The following is a 19,240-nucleotide window of genomic DNA, read 5'->3' as shown; positions in this document are numbered from 1 at the left end:
AGGGGATGCAAGCAGCATGTACCAGATTTTAGAAATGAGAAAAACTCCAACACTACAACTGAATCTCCACAAAGAACCCAAAAGTTTGCATTTGGTCTCATTTGTTTCAAAGGAACACTTAATAAGCCAGCAACCATCCATGCAGACCACAGATCAGATTTAAAATACTGAGTTAATTCTGGGTTTCTAATTTGAGAACGCCACTTAAGGTCTTGGGGCAGCAAGGAAGCCTGGTTTTTTACTCCTCTTCAGCAGAATTAAAACTGACTATATGAAAGCCTTACAGAAACAAATGATGACTGGGGACTTCTCTATATCAATAGATAACCATGATGGATAAACATAAAATATACAGGAAGTGCCAGCAGTACAGTTTTAATATATTCTGCATGTACCATCATGTGTACAAACACTGTCTGTGTGACTTGGGGCTAATGCCTCTCTTGTTTCACTGTGGCACATTCAGGTTGTTCAGAAATCTCACTTTCAGAGGCAGGTAGCAGCTCCTGGCACTGCTACTGAACCACAACAATGATGCCTCTTAAATTTTCTTAATGTGAAAATCAACACAGGTAAAACACAATTATTGTGTACCAGAATTCCCTACACAAAACGTTATCTAGACTTGCTATCAGAGCACAGGATTAACTGGCTGAGCTTCATAAACTGTCTGCAAAACACTGGTCTAGTCGGCTGTTTGGAGAGAGCACCATCTACTCACTTGTGCAGGGAGAGCATACAAAAGTCATTCCCAGCCGCCACTGACCTTCTCACTCATTCCTCTGCCTCACTTTTGACCTACTTTCAACTCTTGCCCTGCATGCTTTTAATCTTAGTTTAACAATAATAAATCACTAATAGCAAAGAATGTGTGTAAATACTTATTAACCCTGCAGACTACAATGGGCTCTTTCAAGGTTATTACAGTTCACTATAGGAATAAAAGTAGTTTTAAAATACTTTTAGGTACATATCTACACAACACAGTAAAGGCTCCTTGGCACCCTTGCGGTAGTTAAAGAGTCATTTTAAAGAGTTTTTTTTATACTACAGTCATCACTTAGGCCTCTTTTTAAGTCAGCCTTGAAAGAGCTGATTAAGGCAGGAATTAAATCTCTTCAAATGAAAACCAGCACATCTAATCATTGAATTTATGCCTTGTTCTCAGTAAGAATTGCTCTTCTTTCAAATTAATCTGTTTAGGACACAAATGATGTTTGAAATTTTTTTTTTTTCTTCAAGTTTTAGGAATTTTTAAAGGGTTTTGGATTTCAGGAAGATTTTCAGAGCATTGATTTTTTTCAGCGAGTTTCAAAAAAATTGAACACTTTATCCATGGGAATACAGATTTTGATCACTTATTTTTTAAAATAAAACAAAGTTAGTGGCATTGTACATACATGCACTTGACTACTGTAACTAAAGTACACAGTCCTGAGTCAAGCTCTGGTGGCTCCTACCTAAACCCGAAAATTTCAGATGGATTTAATCTCCCAGTCTGATGCTGAAAAGCAAACCCCACCAGTCATTCATCCTAATTCACAGTTTCATTGGCTAGAAACAGCTTCAAGCAGGAATTTGAAAAACATATGTCAACGTACTGGTACAAGCTGTTGGAGAGACTGGGTTACAGTAACCCTACATTGGGCCATCTCCTTCAAACCCCTAAATATAAGCTTCCAAGGCCAGGCTAAACAGGGCTTTGAGCAACCTGGTCTACTGGAAGGCGTCCCTGCCCTGTGGCAGAGAGGTTTAAAGGTTAGATGATCTTCAAGGTCCCTATCCAATTCAAACCATTCTGTGATTTTATGTCTATTTTCTCCACTTCCAAGCCCACTCCACGATCCACGACTCCACTACTTAGGCTCCCTGTGTGGAGGGCTCATCTGCTCTAACTGAGCTATCTAACTTGAGATCCGCTTCTCAGAAACTCCAAATCCTTACACATCAGAAAACACAGGAATGGGAAGAAAACCACAAAAGGTATGAAAATGCACAAAGCTACCACCAAGAAAGAAAATTCCCACAAATAAAAGGCATAGTTAGCTTATAATTGGGGTTCTGTTTTCAACACAATGGAAGTGTTAAAGGAAACCACAACTAGTTAGTAAAGAGTCTCGCTGAGTGCCTTTAAGTCGCAACAGAAGCCTACTCTGTCCACAGGCCCTAGCCATTGTACCTGGCCAAGGATGTATCAGAGCACACTGCGGCTCCCTCAGCGTGCCCAGGTTTCCTCTCAGACAGGTCCACTTCTGCACACACATAGAAAACAAAAAACCCACATTCGACACCAACAGTCACAATCTTCCACCAAGCACAGTGCACACTGCAACCTGTCCTTACAAAGACTTCTCTTACACATACATTTTATATTATGCATTAACATACTATAATACAATGAGACAAAGGATGGAAAAAACTCAGTTGTAAAATACTCCTGCTGCATTTTTGAGTTCGCAACCCATTTTGCAAACTGACTGGAATGACTGAAGTATACAGGAAATACTACAGTTTATTTACCTTCATCCATTCAGCTTGAATTACATTCTCAATTATTTACTTTTCATTCTCAACTATTCACTTTGAAGGCAAAAAATTTTTGTGTAAGATATCTTATAATCGCCTTTCACAAGATCTACAAATCCACTGATCTCTACTTGTCTTGAACATAGCTGCTTCTAAACACAGACTTTCACCAGAAACAATCAACAAAAACAGTATCAGCCAGGAACAGGAGTGAAAGGGATGTCATTCCTGCCATCATCACTCACTGACCCTAACAGATTATGAGTTAAATAATATGCACAGTAATTCCCATACTTGAGCAATATTCTACTGCTAATGAGTAATCTGCCGCAGCAGCACCACTTCTTACACTCCAAAATATAAGACTTCCCTGTGATCGAGTGAGCGCCATAGAGGAAATTAATGAGGTACGTATCATTGTCTCCATGCTGATCCTAAAGGCAGTTTCCAAAGTCTTAGCTCAAACGGCATGCGTGCTAGATATTCTGCTGAAGAAATGCATCCTTAAAGGGAAAAGACAGAGGAAGGGAAGTATTTATGGCACAGACATATGAGAGACATTCAAAGCACAGATCAAATTGAGCAGTGATGTAGTGCAACCTTGGACTGAAATTGAAATGGGTCCAGAAGGAACAAGAGGAGAAGATGCATGCTCACTAGTCATCACCCAGCTAAATAATTGACAGATGCAGACATGAGGTGTGGGCTCTCTGCAAAGTTACAACTTAGTTTTGAGTCAAGAGTGAAAAAACTTAAGACCTCTGGAGACAGAAAAAGTGAAGAAAACCAGAATTTACATGAAGGATTCAAAGAAAAAAAGAGAGGACAAAGTGCTTTTTCTGAGGTAGTAATATTAATTTAGCAAACATTACAAGGAAATTAAAATCTCTAGGTTCTCAAATGTTAACTCCTCCAATTCCATACGAAAAGTAACAGAGAAATTAATTCTGTGGCAAAGAAAGGGAATTTATTCGTAAATATCTACAAGCAAACTGTTAAAATGTTATTCGATTTTGCCATTTATTAGGCCTAAACTAATTTATTCACCAAAAAAACCAATAGGCTCTTGAAGCAAAGGCTCAAGAACTTCTACGGTGCAACTAATTTTTTAGTACCTTCAAAATAAAAAGCCATAACCAGCAGTAATGAAATTATATGTGCTTATTTTTCATATATATATATATATATATGAAAAGCTAAAAGTTTAAGTCATGTTCGAAAAATTATACTATAATACCTTTTCTGGCTTGACTTTCAGTTTAAATCTAATGGGAATTACCTCTAGATTTTTAATGACCTTTCACAGAATCCAATTTTGATAATCAGAACAAGTAGCGTACAGTTAATTACAACATCTGCATAAGAGATAAAGTAAGTATGGCTGTTGAGATTATGTAAGCAGCACCAAATAGTGAGAACTAAATCTGGATCTCTATCTACGATCACTGTAACATAGTGAAAAAAACGAAATCAAATACATGGTCTCATTTTGTTCACTGATTAATACAGGTGATTTGGAAGAAAACAGGTCATGATGATCTTACTATTCTGCTTTAATGGTGCTTTAACTTTCTTATTTCCATAATTTGAGGAACATAGATTTCCTACTTCGATAAGTTTTATTTAGCTAGTTAACAGAAAAGACACTCCATTCCCTTCTGCTCTTCCTATACTAGGAACCCAGAAGCAATCTATGGAACAGAGTCACAGTTTTTATTCTAGGTATCTTAGCAGCATCAGCGGAAGTTATCACTTTTGCACTAGTAATTTCTAACTCTTACCAGGACTGGATACTGCTTGAAGTGATTTCTATGTGTACAGTTCACGTAAAACAGATTGAGAAACTATGCTCTCTATAATGCAATATGCTCAACCAACAAAAGAAATACTTTCTGTTTCATTTTAATCAAAACTTTCTTGATTCATTGAAACTGCTTGTAAGGTACCTGGAGGCATCAGGTGTATGGTCTATCATGATTGAGGTCCATCACCAGACAAATGAAAAGTACATTTATGGGTATACAAAAATTAAATGCCTGTCACATCTTTATCATCCATTGAAAAAAAAACAGTATGAAAAGGAACTTCAGCAGTGTTCTTCTCAATCCTTTCCATTATCAGTCCAAACTTCAAAACAAAAAACAGAAGACAACTCCTTTTCTTCTTAAAAAGTGGAAATGTATCTCCACATTCTAGAACATGCTTGAACCGGGTAATAAGTAGCAAATACACCACACAGCCAGTAAGTCCTTCACACAAATAGCATGCTAGTAAACAGTTGCCTGCTTTCTTGAATGAGCTTCCAGCATATCTATCCCACAATAGCTCTGTCCCTCCTTCCCGTCCGTGCTCTTTTATACTCTCATGATCCCGCATTGCCTTAGGTTCTCCCACAAATCCCCTAGAACTCAGTTCCCAGTTACGCAAGAAGCTGTGAGTGCCCTGGCTGATTTTAAAGATACCACAGTACTTACCGCCGGAGCAGTTAGCAGGCTAGACCAAACACAACAGATTTTGTTGCCCTCATCAGTCTATCTCAGCTTCCAAGAACCTCTCCTCCTTCTGTCTGACTGCCAATTTTTATGAAATATGTAGAAATTTTGCACCTTTGGGAGCACTGCTTTACAGTCAAGTTTGAGGCCAAGAGTCAAAAAGCATGTCTGGGAAGGGGGCACGGGACAGTATTAACAAACAAAGAACAAACATCCCATAACGTTTTCTTTCCTTTTTCTTTCTTTTTTTTTTTTTTCCATTTCAGATACCCAGCTAAAATACAAACCTAGCTATGCTATAAATTCACATATTCCCACAGTTTATTGATTAAGCTTATCCATCTCATACTAGCAACTGTCTTCTGAATGGTTCAACAGAAATGATTAATGCAAGATGAGTTACTTGAAAGTATTTGCTGCCACTGGTTATCTTCTTGCCACTGGATGGCAGCAACAGAGCCTCACCTTTTTCTGTTATCCTCAAATTTTATTTCCATTATTCATCTTCATTACCAATTTTAAACAGAATTCGGTACATATCTTAAGCACATTAAAGACTTTAATGCTTTAAAGCTAACACTGACAACCGTATTAGTTGAGTCATTAAAACAGCTTAAAGGACAGTGAGCTTAAACCAGTTCAAAAGCCAAACAACTTAATTAAATTCAACTATAAAAGACCAAGTGGACCTGCTTTACTTCAAGGAAGTTGTGTTTATGAAGATCTATTCTGACAGTGTTTTTCTGCTAAGCCTCTCTTCTTTTCTCTATACAGCCACTATCTTTTACTCCACTGATAGCAGCTTCTTGCACCCAATAGATCCTTTTCATCTTTTGAGTCTCCATCTACAACTGATGCCAATGTTGCTCTGAAACCAGCTCAGTCTGCACACTACTTGGGTGTATCTTCCATTAATTATGCAAATCAAGCTTCTAATTCAATCTGTGCTTATTTAGACAACATGAGTTTTTCAAACTGAGCACAATTTATTAACTTAATTTCCATTACTGTTTTTGACAAGCCTAAATAAATATTTTATTAATAAAAATGTTTAATATGAACACTTTAAATGACTGACAGCATTACATGGAAGCCACATTATAACTGATAGCAGAAAGGTAAGGGCTAATTAATTATAAATCATGGTCTTGATTCTTTGAGAAAAAAGAATTGCATATTCAGTTACTTCCATGCAATTAAAGTCTTCATTCCTTTGAACTCAAACAATAGGTTTGCAGTACTGCTCAGTGAGGTTTTATATCCTGGTGCACCGTAATTTTAACTTTTTTTAAGATGCTTGCTGTTTGAAGGAAACTAAAGTTATATCCTTATATTAACACAGACGGTGTTTACAATTATAATGGACAAAACTGGGAGCTGGAACATAGCTCTACCTCAAAAGAGATATCCCCAAAATTCTGTAAAGGTTGCATTTTGCTGTGATAATTTCTTACTAGTGATTTCAGACTTGCACAACAAAGGTGCAAATTCAGAGGGTACAATATGTTTTCCTTTTCTTTACATCTTCCCTTGCAATTACGCTAAATATCTATTTCTATGGTATATTTTTAAATAAATGTTAACTGTAACACATACCTTTCAACGTCAAAAGGAAAGCAGAACTTTGGAATGCTGTTCAGCACTTCCTGTAAACACAAGTTAAAGAAAGAAAGTTAGGCTTTTTGAAAAGGATTTTGAAAGGCTTTTAGGGCACTGGCTAGAAACTACAGCTTGCTTTTAAAAAGTACACAAAAGTACTCATAACAGATAATACGTTCAAGGAATATATGATTGCAAAATATACAGCACACGTTCCTGGACTGAAATAATTGATTATTAAAAAGGAATTAAGTTAGTGCTTTGGCAGATTGCGAAGACAATGCCATAGAAGCCCCAGGAGGGAAGGGCCTGGCCTGAAGGGTATTAACACCCTTCACATCCCCGCTGGGATTCCCTTCAACAAGGCCATATGGATTTTACAAGAAGCACCACACCATATGGGTAAGCCACGTCTGCTGCTACTTGTACCACAGACTAGCCACAGGGACTTCTGACAGATCCTGGCTCAAAAATACAAATGTTGTTTCAATTAAAATGCAGGCAGAGAAAAGGGAATGAAGTTGGCAGCAGAATGAATTACAGAGAGGTATAACAACTCTATACATGTTCCATAGTCAAATACTGAAAATGATGGAAATCGTCTGTTGGTCCAAAGGAGAAATTTATACGGTTAACTCTTTGGGTTTCACAAGCAAGCCTTGCTATTAATAAAGGCAAGAGGGGAAATCCACCGGATCTACATTCGTACCATAATATGAAAGGATAATGTTACTCTTTCTTGCAGAATTTTATTTCAGAAGCTGTTTAGTGGCAAATAAAATGTGTTAATTAAAATATAAAAATGCTCTCGCACCAGTCAACATTTTTCTTTATTTAAAAAAAAAGGCGTGGATTACCACATCAGTTCTTAGCAGCAAATATTAAACAACAACTTTGCAAGATCCCAGAAAAAAATACAGGTTGTATTTCTGTGCTCCCAGCTGGGAAAACACACCTTCTGTGAAGTGCTTCAGCTAAGATAGTCAACATCAACGTACCTGGTCAAAGCTACAGAATTCCCTTTCTGTAGCAGACTAACAGACATATACTGCTGTATATACATGAGTTATTCCGCAAGGTGTGTGCTTTCAGAAAGATGCATATTGATTGCAAATTTCCAGAGCTGCACATGGGGATTTAAGAACTTGATCTAAGATGTTAGCACTCTCCAGCCTGAACTCTCTGTTTACTGCATGTTGAACAGTCAACTCCCATTAGGGAAAATTATGTATTTAAATTCCTACACACCACAATGACTATTTACTTCAAACATTTGCCTGGCTCAGTGGATAGTGTAAAACATGAAGAACCCATGCAAGTTAATCAGCAAGGGACGAATAGCTCAAGAAAAAGCTGCCTCTGAGTATGACAAGCATGTGTTTGTTGCAACATTTAAAAGGTGCATGATGTGCCCAAGTAAATCACTGTATAGTACAAAAGGGAAAAGTCAACATTTCTAGGATTTGTAAGTCATACAAGGGAGTTCAAGAAATCTTTGTAACTTTTACTTTGTCAGCACAGATAAAGAAGGGCATCAAAGCCACATGTAATTTTTGGGAAAGTTATTAATTATGAACAACAGCAGTACATATAATATACTCCAAAAGAACCACCTCAAGCACCATTCTGACTGCTGTGAATGGTCACTGCAGAAGGGTGAAGGACAAAACACAAACAGGGCAGGTAAACATTTTAATTTCTGTGGCAAGAAACAAGCATACAGGATGCTGGTAGTAGTAATAGAAGCTTCTGACAAAAGATAGCAAGCAGAACACGCTAATCAGAACTTTTAACTCAGAAATTTCCTAAGCATGTCCAAATTGTCTCCCACTTCAGGCTCACAAAGCTTGTTTTGCCCATTCCAAATAAATAGTATTTTACACTCTACTTAAATTCTCCTTCCACATCTCCACCTATTCTCACACTACAGGAAGTCATTTTCTCCTTGCTGCTGAGGATTTTAATTGCTGCCTGGTGAGCTCAGCACTGACTCAGAATTTGGTATGGAAATGTATTCATTTATGTTCCCCATTGTATTCTCTTAGAATAAATTATCACACAAGAGAAAGAAAATAAAAACAAAATAAACCCCAAACGTATTAGTTCAATATTTTGACTAAACAACCTGAAAATTACGGGTATGTTTTGCAGTGTTTTGCGGGCTGAGCTGCAGGACCGCATTTCCCTGTCCCTCCCCCAGCCAGCACACGTGCACACAACTTCTGCAGAGCAGCCTCAGCTCGCTTCCCAACTGGCAGGAGCATCCCTCAGGGGACAAGTCTTTAAACCTCCGCGCTCTTTAAAATTCAACCAGCCAGCAGGTCTATAGACTGGTGTATAAACAGTATAGACACACAAAAAAAACCCTCTCTCAGCTTATGTCAGTGACAAAGCAGCTCAGCAGTTGACTGCTTCTCCCCTGACAGCCTAAGCCGGGTTTACACAGATCAATAGATGGAAGTCCTACCTAGCTTCCAGGGCTCGGTTTTCTCCCTTAATTGCACGTGCTATTCAGATTTTTAAAATGGAAGAAAACAAGATGCCCCCGAGATGCTCCTAGACACATTTAAAATGCAAATGACATTATACACACATTCACATACAGAGTCACTATTCCTGTACAATTAGTTGATACTTTCAGTAACCCCTCCCCTGAATAAAATTCAGGTTAGTCTCCTAATGGGTCATCATTTTCAAGGATTTATAACTCAGCTAGGACTTCTCTTGAGTCAACATACAAAGGCCCAGAGGAAGACCAACATGTTTACTGACTTTCATTTTCATAGCTTCATAAAAGTATACATGTATTTCTGAAGAAAAAAGCTGTACAAGTCTTCAGAAAGCAAAATACCCTTGAATCACATGTCCCATGATTATTTCCTCCTTTGGTTATCACAGTATTAGTGCTTTAAGAAATAGTCCCTGTGTCATAAAGGAAAGGAATTGTGTATGGGGGAAAATGATAACCATGTTGTAAATAAAAATTAAAAAACCCAAAACCCGCACAAGAAAAAGATGACTATTTGCTTTCAAACAGCAAATAAACATCTATAGTTGCATATACAACTGAGTTTAATTGCACACTTAAACTATCTCATTCCTTACACATGTTCCAAGAAGAAAATCATAGAATCATAGAATCATAGAATCATAGAATAGTTAGGGTTGGAAAGGACCTTAAGATCATCTAGTTCCAACCCCCCTGCCATGGGCAGGGACACCTCACACTAAACCATGTCACCCAAGGCCTCATCCAACCTGGCCTTGAACACCGCCAACGATGGAGCATTCACAACCTCCCTGGGCAACCCATTCCAGTGCCTCACCACCCTTAGAGTAAAGAACTTCTTCCTCATATCCAATCTAAACTTCCCCTGTTTAAGTTTGAACCCATTACCCCTTGTCCTGTCACTACAGTCCCTGATGAAGAGTTCCTCTCCAGCATCCTTGTAGGCCCCCTTCAGATACTGGAAGGCTGCTATGAGGTCTCCACGCAGCCTTCTCTTCTCCAGGCTGAACAGCCCCAACTTTCTCAGCCTGTCTCCATACGGGAGGTGCTCCAGTCCCCTGATCATCCTCGTGGCCCTCCTCTGGACTTGTTCCAACAGTTCCATGTCCTTTTTATGTTGAGGACACCAGAACTGCACACAATACTCCAAGTGAGGTCTCATGAGAGCAGAGTAGAGGGGCAGGATCACCTCCTTCGACCTGCTGGTCACGCTCCTTTTGATGCAGCCCAGGATACAGTTGGCTTTCTGGGCTGCGAGCGCACACTGAAGCCGGCTCATGTTCATTTTCTCATCGACCAACGCCCCCAAGTCCTTCTCTGCAGGGCTGCTCTGAATCTCTTCTCTGCCCAACCTGTAGCTGTGCCTGGGATTGCTTCGACCCAGGTGTAGGACCTTGCACTTGGCATGGTTAACTTCATCAGGTTGGCATCAGCCCACCTCACAAGCGTGTCGAGGTCCCTCTGGATGGCATCCCTTCCCTCCGGCATATTAACCGAATAAAATATAACGTGAACTACAGCACGGTGCTTCCCTTGCAAAACACTTAAACAAAAATGGAAATGGCATTTAAGAAAATACTTCCTTTATGCCTGTAGCACAGCAGCAGAAACTTGCCCTCTCACAGGCTCATGGTCCAATGGCTTTATTAATTCATTTTTACCAATTGCACCACCCAACTCCAGCCTGGCCTGGCCAAGATTACTGGCTCTACACTGAGATGATATTAGAGAGGTCTAAAAAATAAAAATTATTTAGTATTCCTTGTTTATTTTGATACTTATACAACTAATTTTGTGTATCAGCATTTTATAAAGCAATGTAAAAGGGGGTATAAGATACTTCTGAGCTCATACACATAAGCTTTCTGGAGAAAAGCTCCTGAATAACTCTCAGTCTTGCCCTTCAGTGAAAATACTGGTTAGTCAGCAATTTTGGTTAGATTCAAGATATTCACCGTATTCATTAGATTCATTTTGGTTAGATCCAAGATACACACCATATTCATCAGATCCATTTTGGTTAGATTCAAGATACACACCATATTCTTTACTAACTAGAAAGAATGGCAGTTATTTATCTTTAATAATATCACAGTCAATTGATGCAAGCACATGAAACCTCCACCACTGCTCAGTATACACTGGAAAGCACAGTGATTTGCAAGGATACTTGCTTCTTTTTCCACTTGAACAAGTTTCCAAATTGCACCAGATTTGAAACATTTTACAGAATCAGTTTATTAATCTATCTCTATATACGTATGAGTGGGGTTTTACCACTTTAACTTAGCATTTCAAACAGTTACCTTCTTCCATGTTGATGAGGGCTGACGCCTTGATGAATCAACAGAAAGTAAGTTCATCACTTTATTATACTACTGAAATATTCAAGTATTGAAGCTTAACCTCATTAATTTCTGAGGTTAGAAGGATGTAGGAATTATTCACCTTCACCTCAGCATTTTTTTTCTTATTCTAACAAATTCTATGGTGTGCATTTAAGTGGGAAGCGCAAAAAACCTGATTCTTTCCAAGTGCACCCCTGTGAAAGGATTGAAGTCTTCCCTGATAGGAATATTTTAAGGTATCCAGAATGCTGAAGAGTAACAGCATTCATAAACAGCAGTTTAGACACTGGTTTTAAAAGACAGTCCTGTTACCTTACAATTATTTTTGTGTTTTTTCTGCAGCAAAAGACTGTTCCTCAAGCAAGCTGGTGAGTTCTCCCCCACATCAATTCTACATATGGAAAGAGCATCTCTCTAGAAGAAAGGGTACAGCCTTACACTGAGACACAGTCACACTGTGTCCATTCCAGAGACACATCAGGATACACAGCCAAGAAATGGCTTAAATAAAACAGGCAGTAACCAAGAAAATTTGAATTATTTAATTCCAGAATCTGGACCAGGTTACCGAAGTCATTCATATAAACTAGCATCTATCTACTATCTATCATCTAACCAACCTCATCTCTCTATTCCGTTTTGAGGCAGAAATCAGCCAAAGAAATATCAATTATAACAGCACAAAGAAATGGTCATTCGCTTTGTTATAAAATGCTTTTGCACTACCACTCCCCCCACGATCATTACTTCCTCAACTGTTTTCTTTCTCGGTAACAATACTTTTATAGCTTTTGTCTTTCTCTGATTTCTCTACCTTATTTTTGAGAAATCCTTTTTCCTCACCACTTTTCACTGAAAAGGAAAATTCTTTCTTTTGTCAGTCTTCATTAAAGTAGACATGACAAAGATAATACAGTCTCCCTTTTTTCCCACTTGTTGACAAAAGCTACTTCCTAGTCTATTTTAGTATTTCACTTAATTGTCCTTCAAAACTCTGATTTTCTTCCTGCTAGAACTTCCTCTCCCTACTAACCTCTCCTCAAATGTCTTCTCTTGAAACATTTGACTGCAGGTCTCTACTTTGGCTCTTCCTTTCAGTTTTCCCTACTCAATTCTTTATCTCCAATGTCCTCTCTTCTTCACTCTTAACCCAACTTACTCTCTGATCTTTCCTCACAGGGGATTCTATTTTGTCATTCCTCATCATAGTTTTCACAGTCACATTGTGCCAGTCCAAACACACCAACAAGCGATCTACTTGAGATTTAAGACTCTAATGACATGTATTTCTGACTCAATCTAGTGACTTCAATAGGAATATTTAAATGGTTAAAGATTTAGATTCACATGGCACAGATTTAGATTCATTCTTAAACCAAAGCCAGGCTGCTTAGTATCTTGTAGTGTTGAGGCCTTCATCATTATGGCTCAAGGCAGGTGAAATTCTAATGCTGTCACATGAAACAGCTGATGAAAAGGCAGGCTCTGTCCTAGCCACTGACTTTTCCTTCTTCTGAAGCTGCACACACCCACAGCAGGGACCCATGTGAAGCCAGCAGCAGTAGTTACATTTCAAAGGCGTAGCTCTTACCTCTGCTAAAAATCTCATCAGAAAAAATGTAGCTACAATAACGGCAGGCCCAAATGGTTTGAATAATAAAAACATTTAATCTTAGATTACATTCACAGAAATCCCAGCAATCTAAACGTCTAAAGCATGGAAGTCATTATCAGGCCTCCATAACTACATAAACAATCGCAGAGTAACTTTAAAAATTCAGAGAATTTTAGTAAGTTATAAAATGTTGAAGTCTATTTGTCAATATTCTGGATCTCATCATGTAACTGGCTAAAAATAAAGCATATTTTAGTCACAGTTGTGTCCAGCATAGCATACAGGGACCCAAAGTTCACTTTAAAATAACAACCTCAGTTACAAATAGCAGAACAGCTAAAACAGTATCAAGTTCAGCACAGGTTAATTTTCCTGCTTCAAAAAAAAAAACACCTTCAACTTTCCTGGAACTCATAATAAAAACATAAAAATTGACAATGTTATTCTTCCCAGTGAAAATTCCCATTGGAACAGGCATTCACTGAAATATTACAATCTACCCATATGACTGGAAAGGCAAACAAAAAGAAGATAAATATTTTGCCATACAACTCTACCAAGCATATAATATTTGTATCTAATGCACCAACAAATAATTTCCTCTTACTTCCCTGACTCAGATTGGGGAGACCATTATTCCCTAGGCAGTATCAGAGAGCTGGGAAAAACAGGAAATAATGCTCTTCCGTCTCCACTCTTGAGATTACAATGTGGGCAACATTCAACTTTTAAGGTAGTAGAGTATTTTCTTAAAGAAAGTGCATTACATTTTGTACAAAGCAAGGACATCAGAGTATGACATACATGACAATTTTCTATCATCATGCAGTAAGGAAAAAGAGACTTTTTTATTAATATGGTCTTTCATTGACAGAATCAGGGAGTGGAACTAGATGATCTTAAGGTCCTTTCCAACCCTAACTATTCTATGATTGTATGATCCTATGCTCTGGAAAGTCAACAGAAAAACTGTCTTAAACTAGACATAAAGTAGACATCACTTTCAAAATCCAAGTATGCAAGTCTTTGAAGGGCAGGTTAAAATCCACATGTCACCTTGCATAGCTAAGAGGGCAGCAATATTTGTTTCACTCAAGATGTCTGAAGATTTCCCACTGCTTACAACACCAGTCAGAGGCAACTCTGGCAGCACCACTGAAAACCTCCTGCATATCCTGTTCAGATGCTGCTTCTCCAGTGGTGAAAAAATAACCAACATAAAATAAAGCACATATTAAAATTGACTCTTATTTATTTGTTTTACCTGTTAGTTTTTTTAATTCCACCTTGGAATACTCTGATAGCTCAGGACAGAAATAACCACATTTGCAAATTACCCAGCTCTACCTATTCAATATATTGCTTTAAAGTGAAGTTTGCAGTCTCAGAAATGTCTGTGAAACGATATCAAGAAATATCATGAGTAGTTGGTGCCTGGCTCAAAAGGCTACTTTTTGCAAGATTTGCTTCTCTGTCACCAAGGAAAGACATTTTTAACACAAAAATTAACTATAAAAGTATACTACAAATAATAAATAGATGTATTTCCACAGAAATAAAATACACTGAAAAGTAATGAAATTTCAAGCATGTCAAACTCTACTCTTGATGACACTTGATACAGATTCATTTCAACTCCAAGCATATTTTGTTCTAAGTATTTGCTTTTCCTCCATAAATTCGAGCATTTCAGACACTTCAAACTGTGCATAGTACTTATTATAAAAGAAAGGAATGAAAAAAAGAAACTGCAATTTTGATGGAAGTAGCCAAGGCAGAAGGCTCACTACAGGCAGCAACCAGAAAACCAGAATGAAAGGTCAGAGGCAAGAAAAGAAGATAATTTCTGAGGCAGAAAGGAGAAAGCAGCTAAATGAATTTACCTTGTAAATTAGATAACAGTTTCTATCCACATACAGCACTGTGTTGTCTTTTTAGTACAGGCGATCAGAGGTTGCCAGACTTTTGGAAGTGTACCAGCAATCTTTTTTTGAAAGACTGCAGTTCTTTCAAGTCTCCTCTTAGTGCCATCAGTAAAAAGCCTCAGCTTTTCCATGAAACATGCTTTTGCAGGCTGAGAGGCAAAAAAAAAGTTAACCAAACTAAAAACTCCACCTTGTTTGAAATATCACTTTACACTTTCTGACTCCCTCAGTTTTCTAACCATTATGCTTTCACCCAGGCATACTGCAGAAGCAAGCAAACATTACGACTACAACAGCCAAATTGGGAATAGCAGCCCAAGTGTGACAAACAAAATTGCTCCTTTTCTGAACTACATCCTAAGTATAAATAAGAAGTACTGCATTAGTTACCAAAAAGACAAGCCCTGAAAACAGAGTGTCTGTAAATAGTAGGATGTCATTCCTTGCCTAGAAAGCTTCTACTGAACAACTGGTCTGCTCAGTAAACACCCAGTACTGACGCACACAGAAAGGTCAGCACCATCTCTGAAGATTGTTTATATGCAAGAATTGGCCAGCCCAGGCTGAGGACTGAAACTGTGCCTTATAATGCCAGAAGATGCTCTTCCAGAAACAGAACTATCCACAGATTTTTTCATGAAATCACCATACAGCGTATATCCTGACAAAATCCTGATTTTGCTGGCAACTCAGAAACTTAAAAGTACATACTGAATGAAGTATCACATAAGTTAATGAAGAAGTCGAGTGCCACACCAAAAGAAAACATCTGTAGTAAAGAGTGACTTATGCAGAGAAATAAGGTGAGACAGTCCAAAAGCAAAGCCCTGACTGGGCTCATCCAACTCTTAAATGCGCAGTACTATGGAGGAGCATGCCAGGTCACACAGCTGTCAGTAGTAGGGGAAGTTAGGGAACAGCATTATGTTGTAAAGGGTAGTGAAACCAAATACACATGTGGGCCCAGTTTCTTGAGCTAGAAGAATCTACAGCTAAAAGTAACTGAGAAAGGAAATCAGCTTGTGAGGAACCTGTTAGGATTATCATGTCATAGTTACAATTATTTGTGATTTTCTTTAAAGAAGTCAGTTTATGTTTTACAGGCAGCATAGGTCAAATTCAAAGCCTTACAGCTCAAAAAGAATCACCTGTAGCAATAGCTTTTCAGCACTAAATTCAGATATTATCAACAGTGTTGAAAAATGGAAGAGAGATGAAACAACTCAAAGACCGAAGACAGACAAGGAAGAAGCAAACAAGCATAATTTTAAAGTGCTTACATATCCCTTGTATTACCAGATGCAGACAGATGACTATTGCAAAACATAAACCACAATGTACATACAATTAGATGCATTCTTTCTCAAGGAGATACACAATGTGCATTCACTTTGCCTATGGCTGAGCCTGTCCAGACCTGACACCCTGCTACAGCTTTGTTGCTAGAGATTACTCTGCAACAATTTCAGGTTGATGTTTCTACATGTGAGCATCCATCAGTGACTTCAGCACAAAGTCAATCAGCTTAGCTTAGACCTCTGATATAGCAAAAGCCAACTCTGACCAGCTAAGAGGAAAAGAAGGCAGCTTCCGCCGCCAAACCAGATGGCACAAGCAGCTACAGCCAGGAAGATTTTCAACTGCTTCACTTTGATCCAGAAGAATGAAACTGCCCATGCTCAGGGAAGAAACTCTCAAATCTAACCCGAGTACTCACTATGCTGAAAATCAGTAAAAATCCTGTTCCTACAGCAGGATTTCTGCATAAATAGAAAGAGGTCTTCCCTCCTCCTGACTTTAGTCTAAAACTCAAGAACTGATGGCAGCGAGTCTGCATTGGCCCAGTATGTCTTCTCTAATAATGGTCATTAGTAACAACTGAAGGACAAGGACAGAGATAAGTATGTTCTGTAACCTCGGAGACAGGTTATTTCTCAGATATGGATCTTTTGTTACTGATTTTTATTAATGATTGCAGACAGAAACCGACACACAAAACCAAGAAACTCAACACCTCTGCTTAGGGAAGAAGCCAAGTAGTTCACAGTGCCTTGAAAACTTATACAGAAGTAATGAGTACCAGAAATAAGATATTCTGATGGATTCATGTATTTTTCCTTCTTGATCACCTGCCTGGAGCTGCTTCACTTTCACATATTCCTCCTCCAAAATCCCAAACCATGTAGCCTGGACCACTCCAGCTGCAGCCCACTGATCACCATTGCCTTGCTCTTGCTCCTGACAAAGTCCCCTGCCTCCTCCAGTTCCTGGATCTCAGTTCCATCAGGTCTCAATCTTTGGCACTAGAGTGCCCTGGTTCCGTGATTTCATTGTACTTGGATTATGACATTTGATCCCAGACCATTTCCTAATATGAATAATATGTAAAAGAAAGCTATATTTAAGAAAGTATAAGCAGATTGCTTGAAGTGACACTTCAAATACTTGTAGCAGTAACAGTGAACCCATGTGTCCCAAATGCTCTCCCAGCTCTGCAGAAAACTATAATCAAAAAAGGCAGAACAAGAGCCAAGAACCAAACACAGGGTTCAGGAATGTTACATCCAGTACCAAGCATAAAAAGAGCCTGAGCTACTTCAGGTATTTCTCAAAGACTAGCAGTAAGCTTGAGAGACAAAAGCTGAAAATGGTAAAGCAATGCAGGCAACATCCTGAAGACTAAAGAGGATGGGGGGTTCTAAGCAAGTAGATGTGAAAGTATAAGGTAGCACAGAATAAGAAATGACATCAGAATGGAATATTCTGAGGGCAGTTGAGGACAATCAACAACAACATCACACGTGACAATTTGGCAATCTTTCTGGAAGACATTCCAAATGATTGTCATCACTGTTTCAGCCATCAGTTAATTTTTAATTCTTTGGTTTGGCACATTGCTGAAGGCTGTAGGAATAAGCCAAATTACTAACAGTTATTTTTGATAGGCTGATACAGAATATTTGAAGGACAGTCAAATATTATTAATACTGTACTTATTTGAGCAAACAGAGAAAAGAACATTTCTACAAAATGTAGTCCCCCAATATCACAGCTGTATGATTAAAAAAAAAAAATGGCTAACATATGCATACAGTCTATTAAAATGCACATAATTTATTTGACTCAAAATGAAAACATATCTAACAAGTAATTCCATTCATCTGGCCCTTTTTCACCCAGCCTTAAGATATACAAATGCATGCCTTTTCACCAGAACACAGCAGCTGGGAATGAAAAGGAAAGCATTCAAATGATCATTTTCACATCATATTCCATCGTCTTTTCACCAGCTTCTCCCCAGTCTTTCTTTGAGACCCATTCTGTTACAAGAGAGCTGCTTTTAGATCAATTCATATTTCCATAATCCACACTGCTGTTTCTCCCTCTCCTCCCCAGGGTGGACTAACCCCTGCATCCAGAACTATGGCTTACAACTGTCATTAAAACCTGTAACAATAACAAGATAACAAAAGAGCTGGTAGAGATGAAGCTAGCCAGTACCATATGCTGATCAAGTTCAACATTTTTAACTTAAAAGCTCTATAAAACAAAACCACTGCAAAAAAAAAAAAAGCATACTTGATGTTGCCACCTGTCCTCAAAATTTCAAGGAAGTTTCAAGTTTTCAGTATTGGGCTTTTATGATTTTAAAAATAAAAGTCTCGAAGATTTATTCTGTCTCTGTTGGAATGAATTATAAAAGAGAGGCTGCATCTTGGAATATTTACATCTTGAATGATGTAAGGATCTCGGTGATCCTGGGTGTTCCCAGAATGTCTAGGTGGGCAGTTATTTCACAGAACATTTATCAGGATTGGACCGATTTCTTTTTGTTCACAGAACACAGTTAGCAACTATAAATACACCTCTGAATGTTTTTCCACCCATCATCTATTGGCTGTGATTTGAATAGACAGAAAGCAGTGCTGCCTTACACGCAGTTTTCTTCAATAAAAACAATACTTCAAACACGAAGTGTCAGGAAATCACAGGAAACTATCCTAACCTTATAAAGCATACTTGCAGCGCACGAAGTTGCCATCATCTCAGCTGGGTTCATCGTTTTCCTCAAAGTTAACATAAGGATTCAAGTTCCAAAGTATCCTTGAACCGAACAACAATGTGTAACATTTAGACAAAAATACTTTTGAAAATTAGCAATGTCATTTGATTCATTCCTCCTTTCTCCTACTGATGTACCTAAATACTAATCAAACTTACTAATA

General features: G+C 38.3%; 1 protein-coding gene across 1 annotated transcript in view; it reads right to left on the bottom strand.

Annotated features, from left to right (window-relative positions):
- The window catches only part of DENND1B (DENN domain containing 1B), a 157,037-nt gene that overhangs the window by 89,954 nt on the left and 47,843 nt on the right, over nt 1–19,240 (bottom strand). The window contains exon 4 of the mRNA XM_080624123.1: nt 6,615–6,664. Within this exon, the coding sequence (XP_080480249.1) occupies nt 6,615–6,664 (50 nt within the window). The remainder of the gene's footprint in view (nt 1–6,614; nt 6,665–19,240) is intronic.

Source organism: Psittacula echo, assembly GCF_963264785.1.
Source record: "Psittacula echo genome assembly, chromosome: 7".
NCBI lineage: Eukaryota > Metazoa > Chordata > Aves > Psittaciformes > Psittacidae > Psittacula > Psittacula echo.
This window is presented reverse-complemented; position numbering and strand designations above follow the sequence as displayed.